General features: G+C 52.4%; 1 protein-coding gene across 1 annotated transcript in view; it reads right to left on the reverse strand.

The window, feature by feature from the left end:
- Positions 1-213: 213 nt before the first annotated feature.
- Positions 214-18924, reverse strand: part of Stum (stum, mechanosensory transduction mediator homolog) — a 51866-nt gene continuing 33155 nt past the window's right edge. Inside the window, exons 2-3 of the mRNA XM_052200692.1 lie at positions 10848-11027; positions 214-6491 (exon numbers count right to left, since the gene is read on the reverse strand). Coding sequence (XP_052056652.1) covers positions 6457-6491; positions 10848-11027 — 215 coding nt within the window. The 3' untranslated portion in view covers positions 214-6456. The remainder of the gene's footprint in view (positions 6492-10847; positions 11028-18924) is intronic.

An 18924-nucleotide genomic window follows, 5' to 3' on the forward strand; every position in this document is an offset into this window, starting at 1 on the left:
ACACACACACACACACACACACACACACACGCTGCATTTCAGAAGATTCCCTCATGATAGCAACAGACAACTCTACATTCTGACTGCTCATACCTAAATGCTCATTTATGGAAGGCAACATTTCAACATCTATCTCACACACATTTCCTTTGCCAGCCAGTCCACCCGGCAAGAAATGAAATGGGCCCCCAACTGAGCACCGCCTGGGGGCCCGGTGCTTCCTTCAGAGTATAAACCCTTGGTTACAGGATTTATACTGTACCCGGTGAGCAGAGAGAACTTTGGATCAGTCCCCAAGGAAAGGGGAATGTGGCCTTCCGAATGGAAAGACCAGCAGGTGAGGTTGTAGGGAGAGAGAGATGAAAGCATTCAGAGCAGCTGGAGATCCGTCTCAGTACAGAAATGGAAGACACAGGAATTCAAGAAGTCACCAGGAAGGTCACATGGGTGTTTATTTAAATAGAAAAGAGAGAAAAGAAGAAGAAAAGAATGCCAAAACCATATTTCCAAGGGTTAAAAAAAAATGGAATGCCAAAGAAATGTCATGCTGTGTTATCTTTATAACAGGGGCACGTGAGTATGTACACGTATGTACACGGAGGTATGTACACGGGCTTTGTTGTGGGTGGCGTGTCTCACCACACGTACAGTAGCATTGCTGGAAGGAAAGACCTCAAAGCTGGCAGAAAGCTGGAGAAGCGGGAGCCCTGCTCTGCTCCTGCGGGGCCCTGTGGACCCTGCGGGTGGCGGGGGTTCTGTGGACCCTGCGGGGCCCTGTGGACCGGAGCCAAGGCTGGGGCTCAAGCCAGAGGACACTGGGAAAGTTAAATAAAAGTCAAACCTGGGTCTCATGCTTCAGTTTCAGCCAGGAAAGTCTAGAATCTCCCCTAGGGCTGAGATAGTCCTAGTAGACTCCAAGAACACTTGCAATCTTTGGAATGGACTGGCATTACCCCACCCTTGCCCCGCCCGTGGCTGGACTAGGGCATGTGGGGTCCCCGTGAGTAGGAGAGAGAAAAGAAAGCCCTGGACATCGTCAGAGAACATGAAAATGTACAGCAGTTAATTTAACAGAGACAAGCCAATGGCAACACCAAAACAGTAATTCACAACACGACGCCGCCTGCTCATAATTCAGTGATGCAGCCAAAACAAAAGTTTTCCAAAACAAAAGAGCTCCCGGTGCAGGCCTGCTACAACTCCACAGGAGCCCGCGGAATTCTCACAAGCCCAACATCGGCTGTCTCTGCCTAAAACTTCCCTCCTCAGCTACTTCTTGCTGGCTCCTGGCCTGGGGCAGGCAGTGAACAAATTCAGAAATAAAAATCCTGCCAGAGTCACAGAAAAGTTTCAGGAAGAGGTCACTGCTCCCTCCTCCCTCCTCCACAGCAGACCAGTCTGGAGCCCGGGGAGCAGGTGGGGTTGCAGTAGATCTGGATAGGGAGGTGCAGTGGGGATTCTGATCCCACAGACCCCGGGAGAGAGGGCAACCGGTGTGCACATTGGACGGAGTTGAGGATGGGTGACTGACCGGAGTGAGGCTTTCTTGAGTTGTCACTACGCTGGGGTGGGTCTTTACAGTGACATAACTTACCAAGAGTCAACTTTGGTGGAATTATTTCTTTAGTCTCCCGCGGAGGATTGTGGCATACTGGACTAGTGTTTGTTTTTTACCAAGAAGAGTCTGGGTTTGGGGGATGCCAGCCTTGGAAGTCATGCTGTCAACATACCTCCCCTGCCTGAGTGGGCCTGGACTCTCTAGACCCTTGGCGTTGGCAGGACTGGGGGAAATGACAGACTAGCTTTATTTCTATGTTGTAGATGGTTAAATGGAGGGCAAGCGGCTGAAGGAGTGTTGCTGAAACAAGACGATAGTCACCCGGGCACGTGTAGGGTACTCACGACCACTCTGGTGGGGAATTAATTCTGTCCCGGTCCATCATGGGATCGAGGCTGTGTCATGCTCTGAGTGGAAGCATGCACTGCCTCTCTGAACATTCAGAAGCTCTCAAAAGCTAGCAGGAAGAAAGATGAAGAAGATAGACTCTGAACCTCTCGCCCACCGCTTAGACGACCTCTTCACAATACCACTGTCCAAGATCCCCTACCACCTGGGCACAGAACTCTCTGGAAGGAGACGGAGCTCCTGCTCGTTGAAGAAAAGGTTTCCCCGAGCTTGCTGTCACCGGGGGAGGCTGGATACTGTAGAGATGTGACCCGGAGAGCATTTTTCTTCTGAGCTCAGGACCTGAGCACTTTAGCACTGAAGGAACTCTTGCTAACCGCAGACCTCCCTCTCAGCGCCAGAGCGAACCCCACCCCTAGGCTGGCAGATGGTGTCCTAGCTCCCTGCTTCCACTAGGGGGAAACCTTGCTCTGTATCGCGCGCACTTCTGCCCGGGAGTAGGAGATGTAGTGGCCACTTAGTTTTTCTAAACCCAAGCCCTCTCAGAGTCTAGCCTCTGGAAACTCTGACTAACGAGGTTAGGAGTGCCTCTGCTGCCCACAGCGGGGCTTGAACAGGATCCAGAGGGTGTGAGAAAGACCTGCTGGGAGCCATTCTCACTAACAGAGCGCCCACTGCCTTCCTTTGGCCCCAGGTCTCTTCAAGTAGGTCATTCACCATCGCTAAGGCCTTGGCATTTTGAATCTTAAGGTCAAGGGAACATTCATTCAACCTCACTTTCCTGCTTCAGGATCCGTGGGCCTTTGGGGGTATTTTTCTGGTCTTGGGGTTTCAGCCCACTGTATGCTGGCCTTAGACCGGGTGTTTGATGTGTGGAAGGCTTTTCTTTGCACATCTTGACCCTTTTCCACCCGCGGGACATGCTAACCATGTGGTTCATTTACTTCCTGTCAACTTTTGTTTGTTGTTGTTTGTTTGTTTGACTTCCTGTCTCTATAGCTGAATTCTCCCCGCCGCTCCTCAACCCCAGCGTCCTACACCCCGTGATTTTACGGTGCAGTCTCGATCCTGTGAAGGAAGACTGGATCCCGTGAGCCTGGCAGCTCTGAGCACCAGCTCTGTCTCCCTCTGCTTCCACCCACCCTCCGTCAGGGACCTGCAGGAGCCAGAGGCCATGGCTTTGAGGGCGGATGAGTTCACTGCTCTCATCCTTCTGAGGAAGTTCATTATGCCCTCCCTGTGACTTCTGAGAGATATGTGTCTCCCGGAGAAGCCTCTGGTCTCCTTGGAAAAGCTTAACAAAAAATCCCCACAGGTTGCTCACAGAAGAACAGGAGAAGAACTGAGCTGAGCAGCACCTGGGCCACGCCCCTGTGGGGGCAGGGCGGGGGCTGGACACAGGTGGGGGTACAGAGGCAGGGAGCAGACCTAGGGCGCTTCCTTTGCTTCTCTCCGGGGGACCGGAGGAGACTTGATCCAGGTAAGGGAAGCAGATTTGGCAGTAGCAGCTTCCTGGCCACAGTTTGGGGTCCTCAGCGGTCCCCACGATATACTTAAGACTACACACTGTTGAATAGTTTTAGCTTAACAAAACCTAGAATCACTGGGGAAGTCTTAAAGAGGAATTATTCAGATCAGATTGGCCTGTGAGCTCCTCTGTGGAGGATTTTCTTATTTATTAATGGAAGTGAGGTGGTCCACCCTGAATGTGAGTGGCACCAGTTGGTGGGCTGGGTCTTGGACTTTATAGGTGTACATGAAACTAGGAGAGGCGAGGGGGGCGCAGCATGGATACATTTGTTTCTCTCTGCTGTTGACTGTGGATGTGGTGACTTCCGTTTCCTGCCATGATGGCTCCTCCCCTATGATGGCCTATATAGAACCTGGATTAGAAGCTAAAACACCCAGCTTTCCTCTTTCCTGTTGCATGTTGCCTTTTTTTTTTTTTTTTTTTTTTTTTTTTTTTTTTTTGGTCAGGATATTTTGCCACAGCAACAGAAATGGAGCTAAGGACACACTGGGGCTACCTGGTCCTACTCTTGCTCCAGGGTTCCAGTTTGGTGGAAGGAATGGCCACTCTGATTTCGATGCCACATTAGGTCCTGGCAGTGTCACAGTCTTTGTGGATGTTCTCTGTGTGCCTGTGATGTCTGCCCCTGGCACTCATAGCCAGGGAATGGTCTTTTGAATTCTTTCCCAAGGTTGGGACAACAGCCCTGAGCTGTGCCAATCAGATAGCTTTGTCACTGAGGAGCCCTGGAGTCACTAAGCACTTCTGGGTCCATGGTCCTGCTTTCTAGATAGCTGGTGTTTAGTGAATGAACTCTGGTCACCTAGATCCAATGGCCTGCTTGGATTATGTGGCGTGAATTAGCCACTGTCCATCAGCTGAGAATGAGTGTGCTAATCAGGCCTTGCCTAGCGGCTGCTGCCCAAAGCTAAAATAGACTCACTATTCTGGGGGCTCCTAAAGTCTCCCCACATCAGCCACCTGGAGTGAGGGGGCACTAGGGAGACAGCTTTCCAAGCTCACAAACCCCTGTATTAAGCCATCCCACACTGGAACTCATGGTGACACTTGTCACTCAGCAAAGTCCCACTCGAGTCTGGCTCATGTCACAAGCAAATTGCTATCTCCTTTCAACTCCCCCAGTAGCCACCCCCAGCCCAAGCCAGGGAAATAGACTTCACCCTCGCTGTGGGGGCCACTCTCGCTGTCATCGCTGACTATGTGGGATGAAGGGCTGTGGGCTGGCAGCATGGGAGGACACACTGACCCATCATTCCCCGTTCTGGTACAGCTTTGCTACCTGAGGTAGCCTCCTGGAGAGCAGTGATCTGCTGTGTAGAGAACCAAGCCCGGGCCGTACCCCAAGGCGGGGGTAGGGGGGGGGGCGGGCAAACAAACAGAAGCAACAGAAAGAAACACAGGAAGAAACAGGCCCCCAGCAGGCGTTCAAAAGGTACAGCTCCATCCCACACCGCCATGGAAGAAACTAATGGGTAGACACAGGGTAGGACTGGCAAGCCAGCCCAGAGTCAGGGCCAGAAATGAGTACTTCCCGGGACTCCATCTCTTCGTGTTGTCTAGTTGGGGGCCGGCGTCCAAGGACTGCAGCTGAGAAGACTGGCTGGAGGCTGGGACCCAGTGCAGCAGGAGCTGCTTTTCAAGACCCTCCATCCTCCACGGTGGAAAGTGGACAGCTCTTCTTTAGCCCCAGCCATGCTGTGACGGACATTCAAGCCGATGATGAAAGATTCTCTAGGAGGGACCCACTGATGACTGGGAACTGAGCCCTGGGCCTGTCCCACAAGTTAGTGCTTCCTACGTTAGAATGAGAATGGCGAGAGATGTAAATCACCACCCCATCACCATCAGTTTGGGTCGCCTTTCTCTTCATTTCAGATCCGTGCCTTCCTGTTTTCTCTGCCTCGTAAGGATCTAGCTCTGTACTGACTGATCAGTCCCAGGTTTGCTGCTTAAAGGGGCGCATGCCACACTGACAGCCTCAGCCTCACGGTGCGTCTTCTTGCAGCACGTATGAGTTTCAGGTCAAAGTCCCCGACCTCATGATGTCACTCTGCAGGTCTCATGGTTCACACGCAGTCCAGTCTCCAAGGTCCCCTAGGGCTTGTTCGGGGAACGCTATTTACATTTTGTGAGTCCCAACACATCTGACTGTTCTCAGGGTTCTCTAGTGGTATCCACGTGCTTGCGGTAGGTGGGAAACCCAGACTCAGCTGGGGTATCAGGAAACAGTAATGAATGGATTCCATCATCTTCCTCAAAACAAACCATCTGGATTCAGAAACACACGGATGTCAGGGGAAAAAAGGAGAGGGGGCCAGAGACCATAGTAAATCTATCCAAGAAGGCTGCTGGTCTGCAGCCTTTCATAACTCAGTCTTGTCATTTTGCATACAAACATCCCAGAAGTGGAGTGGATGCCACGCCCCCCATCAGATCACAAAGGTCACGCGCACACCCACCAACTTGAATGAATCACCAGGCTCCTGGGGGGGGACCCATGAATTTTTTAAACACGGGGCTATTACCTGGCCTTTCTACACTGGCAACCCCCACCCTGATACTGCCTCTGGGAGACAGAGCAGATACAGGGAACCACGTGGTTGAGCAGAGCATGAGGACCCAGAGCAAGTATTCCATGGAGTCCTGACACCTGGGAAAGTGACTGATCACCTGCACGGGACCTCCAGCAGCCCAGCCTGACAGGTCCGGGTGCCTGTTCACTGTGTAGTTGGATAAACATGCCCAGCATCCTTGGCACTGGGTCAGTATCCCGCCTCTAGCCCAGTCCTGATGCTCTGGGCCTGTTCCTCCCGTGCGCTCTGGAGCACGGAGAGAAGTTGGCCTCGGAGCCTGCTAAGAAAAGCAGGTGTGTTTTCCAAAATAAATAATATTTTGTAAGTACTCCCATTCTACCCCAATCTGAGAAATGGCAGAAGAGAATATGTGAAGGTCCTTGTGCCCGGAGCCACCTGGCGTGGCCCTCACAGGACCCTGGACTTCCCCCGCAGGTCTTGTAGGCTCACAGCTGTTGTGGGATACCCTGATCCTTGTACCCTGTGAGGAAGAAGGAGAGGAGAGGTGGTTAGGGAGACATTCCCCTTAGGATTTGTCCTAAAGGCCCCAGACCAGAATATACTCATGAGACCTTGTCTATACGATGAGGACCTTATTTGTAAGGGAAAGATCTACTTGGTGCAGCAAAGATCTACTATTTACAGGCAAGGCTTTTGGCCGCGCAGGAAGGGAAGGACTGTCTGACATATGTCCAGCCAGCTGGATGCCTGGGACAGGACGGGACTGGAGCACACTGAGTCTTCAGAGCATCGTTGCTAATCATGAGATATTTGCTTTTCAGTATCAGAGATGAGAGTCAGGTCCTCCCTCACACACATCCACGAGTGCTTCACCTCTGGCCATACCCCCCCATCCCTCTCTGATGTCAGCAGAGACTGTTGCTAATCCGACTGGGTGAGGTTACAGAGCTAAGATAACAGGGGAGGTGTACTGATCTATGACTCTTCCATCCAGTGTCTTTGGTCTGAGGGAGAACACCAGGAGCCCCAACTGGGTCTCTCTCTGTGTAGTAGGCTACCTGTCAATCTTGGGTGCTAATAACCTAGTGCCAGTTAGGGGCATAAGAGCCATGCAAGAGATGAGTGGGCAAAGATGGTACAGACGTTAGGGACCTACTGTGCTAGGCGCTGCTTTCCACAGAAAAGCTAACCAATGAAGAAGGTGAGCTGTCTGTGCAGGAGAAAGGGTGTGTATCTACCAACAGACTCACCTTGGGAGACTGCAGCGGCAGAGATTCAAGGCAGCAGAAGGAAGAGGGGAGAGAAGAGAGACAGTCTGAACACAAGGGGAAGCACCAGGTGTGGAGGATGGGGAGGGGCTCTACCAAAGACACTGCCAAGGCGGTAGTCTTCCCAGTGATCAGCCACATGGCCAGGAGCCAGCCCCACCTGTTCCCCATGTCCCTGCCACTGCCTGCCCAGTGCCCCCTTCAGTCACACCCACACCCCTGCTCACCTCCTGCCTTTATCTATTTTTCTTTACTCCCTGCTCCCAGTCCCCATCTCGGTGCATTCTGAATGATCTAAGAGGGACAGGGAAAGCCAAGGCAGGTGTGAGTGACAAACTAAAGATCCTGCAATGACCTTGGTCCCGGTCCACCTCTGTGTGGTCTTTACAGTTAGTCCTTTCTAAGAACTGGACCCACGCTTACAAAGCCGGATGCTCTGGGAAGGACCCAAGGAGAGAAAACATTTTTGCAGACATCTTGGATCAATTGGTAATGACTGCCCAGAGCCTTGTGCTGAGATAAATGTCACAATCGATTACCAATGTCTGCTATGGACATCTTACTAGAAAGAGCAGTCAGGAGAGCTGCCAGGCAAGTGCTGACCAGCGACCAAGACAAGCTGCTATGAGCTCATTATTAATATGGATGGAACGTCTATGGTCAGCCAAGGCTCAGAATCTTCTCAGAAGGTTTTATTTGATACTGTGTTTCCGGTAGCACCCAAGGGTGCCATGTGAAACCAACCCAGCCTGTATTTTTTTGCTTAGCTATGCAGTAGGAGTAAGCCTCTACACAGGTGTTCCTGGGACAGTCAGTTACAGTTGTCCCCTCCTAAGGACCTATTCTAAGATACTTCCCCAAACATGGCTGCTCAGAGCAACCCCACCCCATCCCATGGGAGTGGTACAGTCATCTTTTGAGGGTGAGAACAGTTTTTAGAAAAAGTGAAAAGGTAGGTGGCTGTTGAGATCGGTGGGTGGATCTGGCAGTCTGGCAGAGGAGGCAGAGGCTGATAGCTCTCTACAGTCTCCAAAAATCATGGTGAGAAATTTGGTGCCGAGACAGAATCCCTGGATACATCCCATATACAAAGAGGCCAACCAACCACAAGGGCTCTGAGAGGCCAGGAGGAAGGGCTGGGCTGGAGGCCCTGACATCTGCTCATCCTGTAGCTCCTACACCAGCCCACAGAGTTCTGGACAAGTCAGAAGCCTGGGCAACAGGCAAGGAAGGAGCTCATCTTGGCTTGTATGTTATCTTTTTTTTTCTTTTTTTAAGATTTATTTATTTCTGAGTACACCATAGCTATCTTCAGACACACCAGCAGAGGGCATTTGATCTCATCACAGATGGTTGTGAGTCACCATGTGGCTGCTGAGATATGAACTCAGGACCTCTGGAAGAGCAGTCAGTGCTCTTGAACACTGAGCCCCCTACGTTATCTTATCTAGGGCTCACGGGAGCACTGTCTAGGGCTCACGGGAGCACTGTCTAGGGCTCACGGGAGCACTGGAGCTTATGGCTCTGGTCTAGACTCCTTGTTCCTGGGTATGAGCGGGGACAAATGATCGATGCAGAAGATTCCTGACTTACAGTGGTTCAACTTTTAACATTTCAAGTTTAAGATGCGTTACTTGGGGTGCTGAGATCATTTTTTTTTTTTTTGACATGATAGTCCTGCCTGTGATGGGTTCAATGGACGGTAAGCCACAGGAAGTCAAAGAGCATCTGGGTACCAGGAAGCTGCAGGAATCAGGTTTGGCACCAACACATTTATTGAGACCCAGCCCGGCACATTCCTCACCGCCATGGCAGACCTAGAATGTCCCCTGAAGGCCCAGGTATAAAGGGTTGGTCTCCTAATGGTAAGTCTTCCGCTTACATTCCCTTGAAGGGAATATGGAGACTCTTGTTTCTTCACTTTCCTTCCCTTCCCAGACATGAAGTGGGTGGCTTTTGTCCTGCTGTGAAATGCTGTGTGGCCACAGCTCAGAACAATGAGGCCAACCCAGCCTGGATTGAGTTTTCTAAACCTCAGGGTAATGTAACTCATTTTTCTTGATAAGTTCATTTCTCCCCGGCATTTGTTACAGTAACAGCTGATTAACCCTCTTACTAAAGTCCCAACACCGCGGACCCTAATGCCAGGCTGAGGAGCAGACAAGTCCGTAGTGGAAGGATGCTACAACCTCCCCAGGCCTTCTAGCTGGGAATGGGATCTGGCGCCTGCAGACGTCCCACATGTCCCTGAGGAAGTGACCTAGTGGCCCCTGGGAAGTCTCTGCACTATCCTTGGGACTCACAGCGGCTGGTGACACAGATGGTGCTAGGTCTCTTCTAAAAGCAATGCTCTAGCCCTCTCCGACAGTTGGAGTAAGCCCCAGTGGAGGGGTTATCAGATGCAGGTGTGGGAGCTGTACGGTCCTCCTTGATCTGACAGCTCTTCCCAGCAGACAGGAGTCCATCACTTCTGCCTGGTGCTCCTCCCCGCCTGGCTGCCATCTGAGGGGTTAGCTCTACCCATGGGACGTCCTGACAATCCCCCGACAGACTGACTTCCTCTAAATTCCCAAAAGACCTGCTGTCAGTTCTGGCGCCCTGGCCACCCACACTGAATCCCACCAGGCTCCGACACTTGGGTTTTCTCTGGTGGGGTAATTTGATTGATTACCTGGTCCTAGCACTGTGCATGCATAAGCTCCTACATTTTCCAAGGCACGCTAACTGAAGCTAAGTAAGTCCTGGATCACTCTAGACTATTCTAGATCATTCTGTGGCCTCCAGATCTTGGCTTCTCCTCCTGCCTCCCCTGGTACAGCTTGCCTCTCACAGGCGATTTAACCTGTGAATCCAGTGAGGAGCATCAGGGGACAGGACACAAAGAACAAAGTGACTGAGAAGGCGTGGCCTCAGCTATAGAGGCCCTCCCGTCAATAGGTAGAAACAGGAATGGAGGTATGGGGAAGCAGCTGTTAAGACAGGTGATGTCTGATGTAAGATTCTACTAGATTATTTTTAAAGTGATCATTTGTCTCTGGTAAATTTGCTTTTGTAACTTTAAATTGCTTTTGTGCAAAAACTGATTTTGCATTAGCAGTGGGTGAATCATGAACACCTTCAAGGACAGCGAGAACGTGTAAGGCTCTGACGCCATCCAAAGAGTGTAGTCTAGACGCTGCTAAGACTCACGCAGGTCTGTGTGTAAGACATGGTTACACAGCTTCCTATGGGTTGAAGACGGTTCACAGTCCTGCCCTTCCTCTAGAAACTGTGATGGAGACACAGCCATGGGCCAGGAGGCTTCCCCAGTGAGATGGCCGCTTCTTTGGCAAAGGCCACCGGTGAGTGGTAAGGAACCCTCCCTTGGGGACCCACCCTGCGGGGCTGGCATGGTAGAGAAAATGCTCCAAACCTGGTGGCCATGGCACTAGGGTAGAAGAACAGGTGTGGCCTTAGAAGCTATGTCAAGAAGATGGGTGTTTTGGGGGTAAGAGGTCCTGGACCAAGTGCAGGCCTCCTGTTCTTCCCAGGATCCTCCATAGCTCTGGCATCCTGGCCAGGTTCCAGCCCACTATGTCCTCAGAACACCCCAGCAATTGATTACTCACTGGCAAGGATGACCATGTCCATGCCCCAGAAGATGCTCATGATCCAGCCCACCATGACGATGGCCGTGAGCACCTGAATGAGGGCCGCAGCAATGTTCAGCCAGAAGACGCAGCACACGTGCCTGTCCGGGAGGTCAGTGCGCGCCCCACACAGCACAGTGAAGGCTGAGACGAAGGTACCTGGGAGGGGCGGGCGGGAAGGGACAGCTTCAGAGGAGACTGCAAGGCTGCAAGACCCAGCGCCCCCCCACCCCTGCTTGCCAGTGCTGGGAGAGGAGCTGGTAGGTCCTGCACCTCCTGGGCAGCACACCTGCTCAGGTCCCAGCCATAGTGTGTCTCCAGAGTGAAGAGATTAGGATACCACACGGAGGAGGTGTGACAACGTGCGGCTGCCAGGGTCTAGCACCATGCCTGTGGCTTTTGGGGAACAGGAGTCATAGGGTGACCCATTAGCCAATCTCAGAGGGGGAATTCCAGAGAGCTGGATAGCTGGGAAGTAATCTCAGCCCATGTGCTGATAGCTACGGACAAGACTATTGGACCTGTGGAGTATGCTACAGCCAGGGCAGTCTCCGCACCTGTGATGTTCCCACAACCACTCCAACCCCAGGGGAGGGGTATAGGAGGAAGAGCCATCTGAGAGGTGATTCCTTCTTTCTCCTCCCCCCAATCACCTTCCATCCTTTCCCTTTCTTCCCCTCCCCTCCCCTTCCCTCCCCTCCCTTCCCCTCCCTTCCCTCCCCTCCCTTCCCTCCCCTTCTGTTCCCTCCCTTCCCCTCCCTTCCCTCCCCTCCCCTCCCTCCCCTTGCTTTCCCTCCCCTCCCCTCCCTTCCCTTCCCTTCCCGCCCCTCCGCTCCCTTCCCTTCCCCCCTTTCACCAGTGTCTTCTGTATTGAGAATATCTTGTGTATTGTATGGATGCATCACCTGTCAATTAAAAAAACCCTATGCCCTATAGGAAAGGGTAGACTAGAAGGTGGGACATCCGGGAGGCAGAAAGAATTCTGGAGTAGAGCAAGGCACAGGGAGTCACCAGGGAAGATGTGTCAAGTACAGATGCGCAGTGCCAGAGCCCGGGGAACCAGCCGGTGGCAGGATATAGAGTAAATGGATTCATTTTTGATCTAGTCAGAGAGGACTCTAGCTATACGGCCAAGGTATCTGTAAATATATGTTGAGTCTAAGTCTTACTTCTGGGAGCATGGGGCTGGGGCCAAGCATGGGGACATAACTTCTACAGTCTTACCCCTTACTGCTCTGTTTACTGAGTTTTGCTTGACCATAGCTCTTCTCCGGTATGAGCTCTGAGCCCCGTGAGCACTCACCCAGGTTGGCATTCTCCCTGTAACTGTTTCCTGAGGGCTCTCGCAACAAGTACCACAGCCCAACGGCCTCCACAATGCACACGTATCCTTCCTCTGCTCTGGAGGTCAGGGCTGTCTGACTAGGGCTATCAGGCTAGTACAGGGAAACCATCTCCTGTTGCCCCAGCTTCTAGAAGCTGCCTGTGGTCTTGGCTCAAAGCCCCTTGCTCCACAGAAAGAGCCAGAAGCATCACACCCCCTTCTTGACCTGCTGTTTTCCTGTCCCTGAACCCCGGCCCTCCCACCTGCCCTATGTGAGGACGTACTTGGATAATCTCGTCTCTCAGGATCCCCTGCTTCACGGTGTGTTGGACTCCCTGTCGTCAGGTAAGTTCACATACTCACAGCTTGGGGGCCGGTGCTCAGCCCTCCATCCTAGCTTACATATAGAGACTCAGAAAGTATGTTGTCCAGGGTCACAGTCACAAGCTGAGCCCACACTGGCCCCTGAGGCCAATGACCTGCCAAAGGCAGGCCAGGCTCTAAATTGAGACGTTTGGGAAGTTGGGCTGCAGACGGGTGACCATTCTCACGACCCCAATTCTCTGTCCCTGCATCGAGGACACTGAGATTGTCCAGTGAACGTGCTTTCCAGCCCCGCTTCCCAGCTGGATGACTCCTACTCTCGGGCTACAGGCTTTACTCTGGCCTGCCCTGGAAGTCCAATTGCTGAGTTCTTATCCCCGCCCTTCTCCTCATCTGAACTGTCACCCCCAGTGAAGGCCCCACCCCATCACCTCTTCTCTCAGATCACAGCAGGTGGTCTGTGGTGAGGAACAACCCTGCCCTGAGTATCTTTAGACCTTACACCACCTCCTCCAGCCTTTGTTACAGACACTGTGACCAGGTTCCCCAACAGCCTGGAATGCCGGAAGTGCCCAGGAATCTGCACTACCAAACTCCCCTGCTCCATCCTAAGGAATAAAGAAGGTCACTACAGTATGACAACCAGGGAGCTGGCCTTGCACCAGCTACACTAGCACGGAGCATCACAGCGCTAGGGGAACGGCAGGACCAAGCTCTTGTTCTCACAGAAAGGACAATCTAGCAAGGGCACACAGTGGTTGAGGGCTCTCCTTTCTGGGTGCAAGAGGCAGGGGGATTACCCTCGCAAGTCCATGTAAGTTGCTTCAGGCACTAACTCAGCCTTGCCCGTGGTGCCTGCTGTGCCATAGACACTCCACGGGGAAGGTTGACAGCTTGGTGGAGTTGCAGAAAGGGAAGGGGAATGACCTGGGACAGGAGACTCGCTTTACCCAGTGGGGGAGGAGTGTGAGCTTGGACAGCACTGGAGCAGCAGGGGTGACTGGGTAAGCAGATGGGGTGAAGGTGAGAACTAGCTGGATCATTGTGAGGACTTCTGAATGCTGGCTATGCCCTGCCCGACCTGCAGAGAGCAGAGCCCCAGGGAGCTCTAAGCAGGAAAGGGATGTGTGTGATGGGAAAGGAAATTTAAGGAAGTGCTCTCTCAACAGCAGAGCTGGCACTGGAAGGAGACCCTGCAACCCCTGAGAAGTGACAAGGACACAGGGGACACCGGTGCATGGCACCGTCCTTTGCCGCTGGTGGAGCATCTTGGATAGGGAAGAGGAGAGGAACACAAGCTGACAGCATTACACAAGAGAACCCTGCAGATGTAAGGAGATGGTGGGAGAGGAACCCGGATGCGTGGGGGGAGGATATTAAGGCGAGAGTAACACAGATGCCATTACAGCGCGCTGAGCACACACAACCCTCTCTCCGCCTACGCTGCTTTTTCTTTTTACATCTATTTATTTATTAGCGGGAGAAGCACGAATAGAGATCAAAGGACAGCGTGCGAGAAGTCGAGTCTCTCCTACTACCAAGTGAACTCCAGAGATCCAACTCTGGCCTGCAACCTTTGTGGCAGGCACCTTTGTAAGCTCACAAACTTGCGAGCCTGTGAGCCTGTCTACAGACAAATGCAACTCCCCAATATGCACAAAATGGAGAAGAATTTTTTTCTTTTTTTTCCCCTTTCAGTTTTTTAAGTCAGGGTTTCTCTGTGTAGCCCTGGCTAGCCTCGAACTCACAAATCTGCCTGCCTCTGCCTCCCAAGTACTGGGATTAAAGGTGTGCGCCACCACAGCCCAGCAACTTTTTTTTACATAGTCTCATGTAACCTACCCTGACCCTTCCCTGTCTCTGCCTCACAAGTGACAGAATTACAGGTGTGTGCTACCATGTCCGGTGGAAGCCTCGTACGTCATGATAATCACACATCCATGAGTCACCCCACCTCTGTCCTTCCTTGTCAGTCACCGTGGGGTTTGTTGACCCTCTGCCTCTGTAACTCTGGCTTCCCTTCTTTCTTCTGCCAAGGAAACCTTCTCTAAAGTAGGAATTCTTCCCCCACAGGGTATGTTCGATAGCCCAGGCTGCCAGACTGAAATCTCTGCCTCAGTCTCTCACCGAGAGCACAGGGAAGGCTGGGATGTGGCTGAGTATCATGCATGACGCCCTGGGTTCCATCCTTGGCACCAAAAACAAACAGAAAGCAGACATTCCTCAGATGACGCGATGGACCACTAGGCTGAGAGTACTCGCCATGCAGGGTGAAGAGATTTGCCTCACAGACACAACATCAGACAACTCTCCAGCCAGACTGTGGAGATGGATGAGAGGGTGAGTACAAGAGGGCCCACGTTGTGGCCCTAGATCCCTAGCAGCCACAGTTCCAGAGTTGTGAGGTTAGGGGCGGTGGGGACGAAGACAAGCAGATCCCAACCAGCCTAGAGCACTGAGTTCCGGGTTTAGTGAGAAAAATAAGATGAAGAACAGCCTAGGTACCTGTTCCTTTCCTTTGGCCTCCATATGCACAAGAGAAAGGTAGAGAGATAGAGAGGCTCAGAGACAGACAGAGAAATGCAAAGACACACACACACACACACAGAGAACTTAACCTTATCAATAACTCAAGTGCCCATGCCCCAGCCTTTTTTAACATGATGCAGGGCAATGCTGCTCTAGGGCCGGGGTCCTGGGCACGCTCTTCTGGAGGGGACCACATCAACTGGCACGCTGCCATCGAGCACTGAAGTTCATGCTACATGCTACATAGCCCCTGGCGTGTAGGCATGAACGTGTGTTCCACACATCCGGTGACGCATGGCTGTGACAGAGATGGGCCAGTGGGAGCAGCCTGAGGAAGGTCTTCCCACAGAGTCATAACAAATACATGCCACGCCAGTTTGCTCCCACGGTCCCTCTGGCCTCCATTCCACCTGATGAGGTGTGTCTGTGACCACCTCCCCTAAGGAATTCGGGATACAGGTCTGAGCCAGGCAACGGGAAGAGAAATAACCCTCTACTCCCCTCTCACAACCCGTGGAAGTCCCCAAAGGGCTTGCCTGGGGTGGCTCTCTGGGCAGAGTTCCCAGAACTTGCCTTCCATCCCCTCCCCCCCACTTCTGTCAGGAATGAGAAGAGGCAGAAGTGAGCCCTGCAGTCACCCCTCTAGAAGGGGTAGCTGTGCTTACAAATAGAGTCTTGGGACTGGAAGGGTTTGGCTTCCCATGTGCATCTCATGCGAGCTGGAGACGGTGCTGGGTTGGGTTGGGAGCCATCTTGATGACTCTTGGAGCTTAGAGAAGGGCGGGGCTGTCCTCTGCCCTTCAGTGAGGCTGCTGTTGCTGAAGCAAAACACACTCCTAGGCGGTAGGCTGTAAATCAGGCCTAGCACCTAGGAGTGCTCCGCAGCCGGTTCTGCAGTTGTTAAGTTGGATTGGTGGTAATGAATGACTAATGCAGTTCCGTAGAAGACACAGCTAAAAACTTCATCACTCAGTTGAACTTGGTCGTCCATCTTCCCTGCCTGACTCTGAAATTAAGATCTGAGGAACAGGAAGAAAGCAGCAAGGGGAGCCCCAATCCAACTGTATAGTCATTTGGAAGTCCAAGACACACACACACACACACACACACACACACACACAGAGGAGAAACAAGCCCCACTCATTAGTGGCAGAAGGTCACAAGCATTACTGAATAAAAACCCTAGGGACGATGTCCAGTCTAACCTTTTAAGATAACAGCCTCACTCTCTGGCCACAACCTGTTAGCTTCTCAGGACAGTCACCCTGGAGCACAGGGTGAGAAGACAGCTGTGCTCCATAGGGCAGAGGGGCAGACCTGGAGGACCCAAGTGGGAGTGGCATGTGGGTGTGTAGTGGAATGCCTGCTGAGCATGGCCAAGACCTTGGGTCCCAAGGCCAGCAGCAGCCTAGAGAACAGCTGTGTCTTCTATGGAGAACTGCACCGAGTCATTGCATTTACCCAGGGAGCATTTCATAGACCCAGCCTGGGTCTACGGCTTCACATCCTAGCAAGGAACTTTCAAGACCATGTTATAGAAAGTCAGTGTGTGTATCATGAGGAAAAGCATGGGTGGGCCTTACGTCATCATCCTGACATCCTCAAGGTTCTTCAGGGTTAGCTCTCAGTTTTGCAAAAACAAAAAACAAACAAACAAACAAACAAACAAAAAACCAAAACACTGATGTCCTCATAAAGATACCACACCCTCATGAGGACATCCCTGACACCGTTCATCTCAGCATGCCTACTAGAGCTCTCTCCTGAAGCCAGCGACTCCTACTGACCTTCCTTCTGAGGACGAGAACTGTGGAGATGAGGCCAGCCCCCACCTCACCCTTCTCAATGCCTCCACCTTGACTTAAGGGTGATTGTCCCGCTAGAGGCCAAGCCATCTGGAACCGGTCATTAATTTTAATGGCATTGGGCATTGCATCAGCTGCCCTGGGCTTAGCAAATCTCTGCCGTCAACCTCCCTTCCTGCTCCATCTCTGGACCTGGAGAGACTGTAGGGAGCTGAGGAGCTGCCGAGCACAGCCACACACCTGAGGTCTCCCTGAGGGTCTCTCTGGGATCTGAGGCGAGAGCAGAAGTTTAACCACACAGAATGTCTTAGTCCTCTAGCTCTGAGTCTTACCCCTCACAGATCCTGTGAGGCTTCAGTGCCACGGGATACGGTGGGGAGAGGGGACAGGGCATGGGCAGGAGGAACAGTAAGAAGGCCCCAAAGCACCCAGCTTTGCTCCCATCCCCATCTGGCATGTCCCTCACTGAGGACGGCCGGGTAGGTGAGAGAGTGGGGGGTGCATCAGTGGTGACATTTGCTGAAGAGGAGGAGGCATCTTCCATTTTCTAAGAATTTATAACCTGGCCAGATGACATCTCCACGGATGGATAGGCAGTGAGATTAAAAACAGAGAGGGGCCCTACCCAAGCTGGCAGCTGCCAGGAGCCTTTCTGTGACCAAGGACATGAAGGAGGCTGAAATCCAGTTCTCCCATGAGCACTAGAGATGCTGAAAATGGAGCCCAGGCCTGCCCTGTGTCCTCGACAGCAGGGTTAGACTGAGATGTGTGGGCTGGTGGCTGAGATCCATTCAATTGCCTGATAAGTAACATTATGAAATGCACATTAAGTATTAAAGTCAATTCACCCATTGCTTATCAACTCTAGAGGGAGCGGGGCCCTGGATGCGAGAGGGAGCATTTGAGAGCCAGGGTTGTCAAACACTACAGGGAGTTCAAGGTTAGGTGTGGAGGATCACTGGGGGAGCTGGAAGGAGCTGTCTCCGGGTGTCTGAAACAGGGATCACACACTCCAAGAAAAAAAGAGCACTGTGCCCTGAGGCCTTTCCTCTGGTCACAGTGGAGGCTTTGGGGGATAGCTGACACATTACAGATCAGGGCAGAACTCAACATCTCAGACTTCAACCCCAGACCTGGAAGATGAATCCCAGGTACAAAGTTGCTTCCCGGTGATGAATGCTTGTGTCCTTGTCCCCATGTCTGCGTGGAGACCTTGGTCTCCAATCTGATGGTATTTTCAGCACATAGGCCTTTAGGAGATGACTGGGTTTTGCTGAGGTTCTCGTAGTGGTGACCATGATGGGTCCAGGACCTCACAGAGAACAGAGAGCCTCACACAAGCTCTCGGGGTCTCCCTTGTAGGAACAGAAACAGGAAGGGGTCCCCCTGAGCTCCCAGCCACTGCAGTTTGTTGCTCTCTGACTTGCAGCTCGCAGATCTGTGAGAGACAAAGGTCGGTGGTCGACCGCTGCCCAACTGAGCACTGCCTTCCTCTAAAATGCCAGACTCAGTTCATGCCAGCCCCCACGTGGACTCAGCACGGATTTATATAGCATCTTCTGGGGACCAAGAAACGGGGCAAAAGTATGGATGCTGTTTCCGAAGGCCAGCATTCTGGCTATCAGGAGTCTCACAGGGTCTCAGGCAGCAAGAGAGAGCCGCAGAATGCCATGCTGAAGAGTCGGTCCGTCTCTGGAGAGGCGGAGGCAGGAGGCGGGATGCCACCATGGGCACAGCAGGGCCCTGGCACTGGAACGCTAGGGTCCAAACCCACAGATGGGTTGTGAGACCCCAAGTGAATGTCCTTGCCTGTGAAAAGGGATGCCGAGAGCCTGCTGCATGGACAGGAAGGTAAGGGTGTGTGACACGCTCAGAACACAGACTACAGATGAGTGAGGCCCTGAAAGGGACTGGTGGGGACAGTTCACCCTCGAAGTCTGGACTGCAGCAGAATCTTGGTAAGTGAGCTTATCCACTATGAATATGAAAATTAGGGTTGACTCGGAGAGATGGCTTAGCCGTTAAGAGCACTAGTTGCTCTTCCAAAGGACCCGGATTCAATTCCCAGCACCCA

The sequence above is a fragment of the Apodemus sylvaticus genome, chromosome 12 (genome assembly GCF_947179515.1).
Source record: "Apodemus sylvaticus chromosome 12, mApoSyl1.1, whole genome shotgun sequence".
NCBI lineage: Eukaryota > Metazoa > Chordata > Mammalia > Rodentia > Muridae > Apodemus > Apodemus sylvaticus.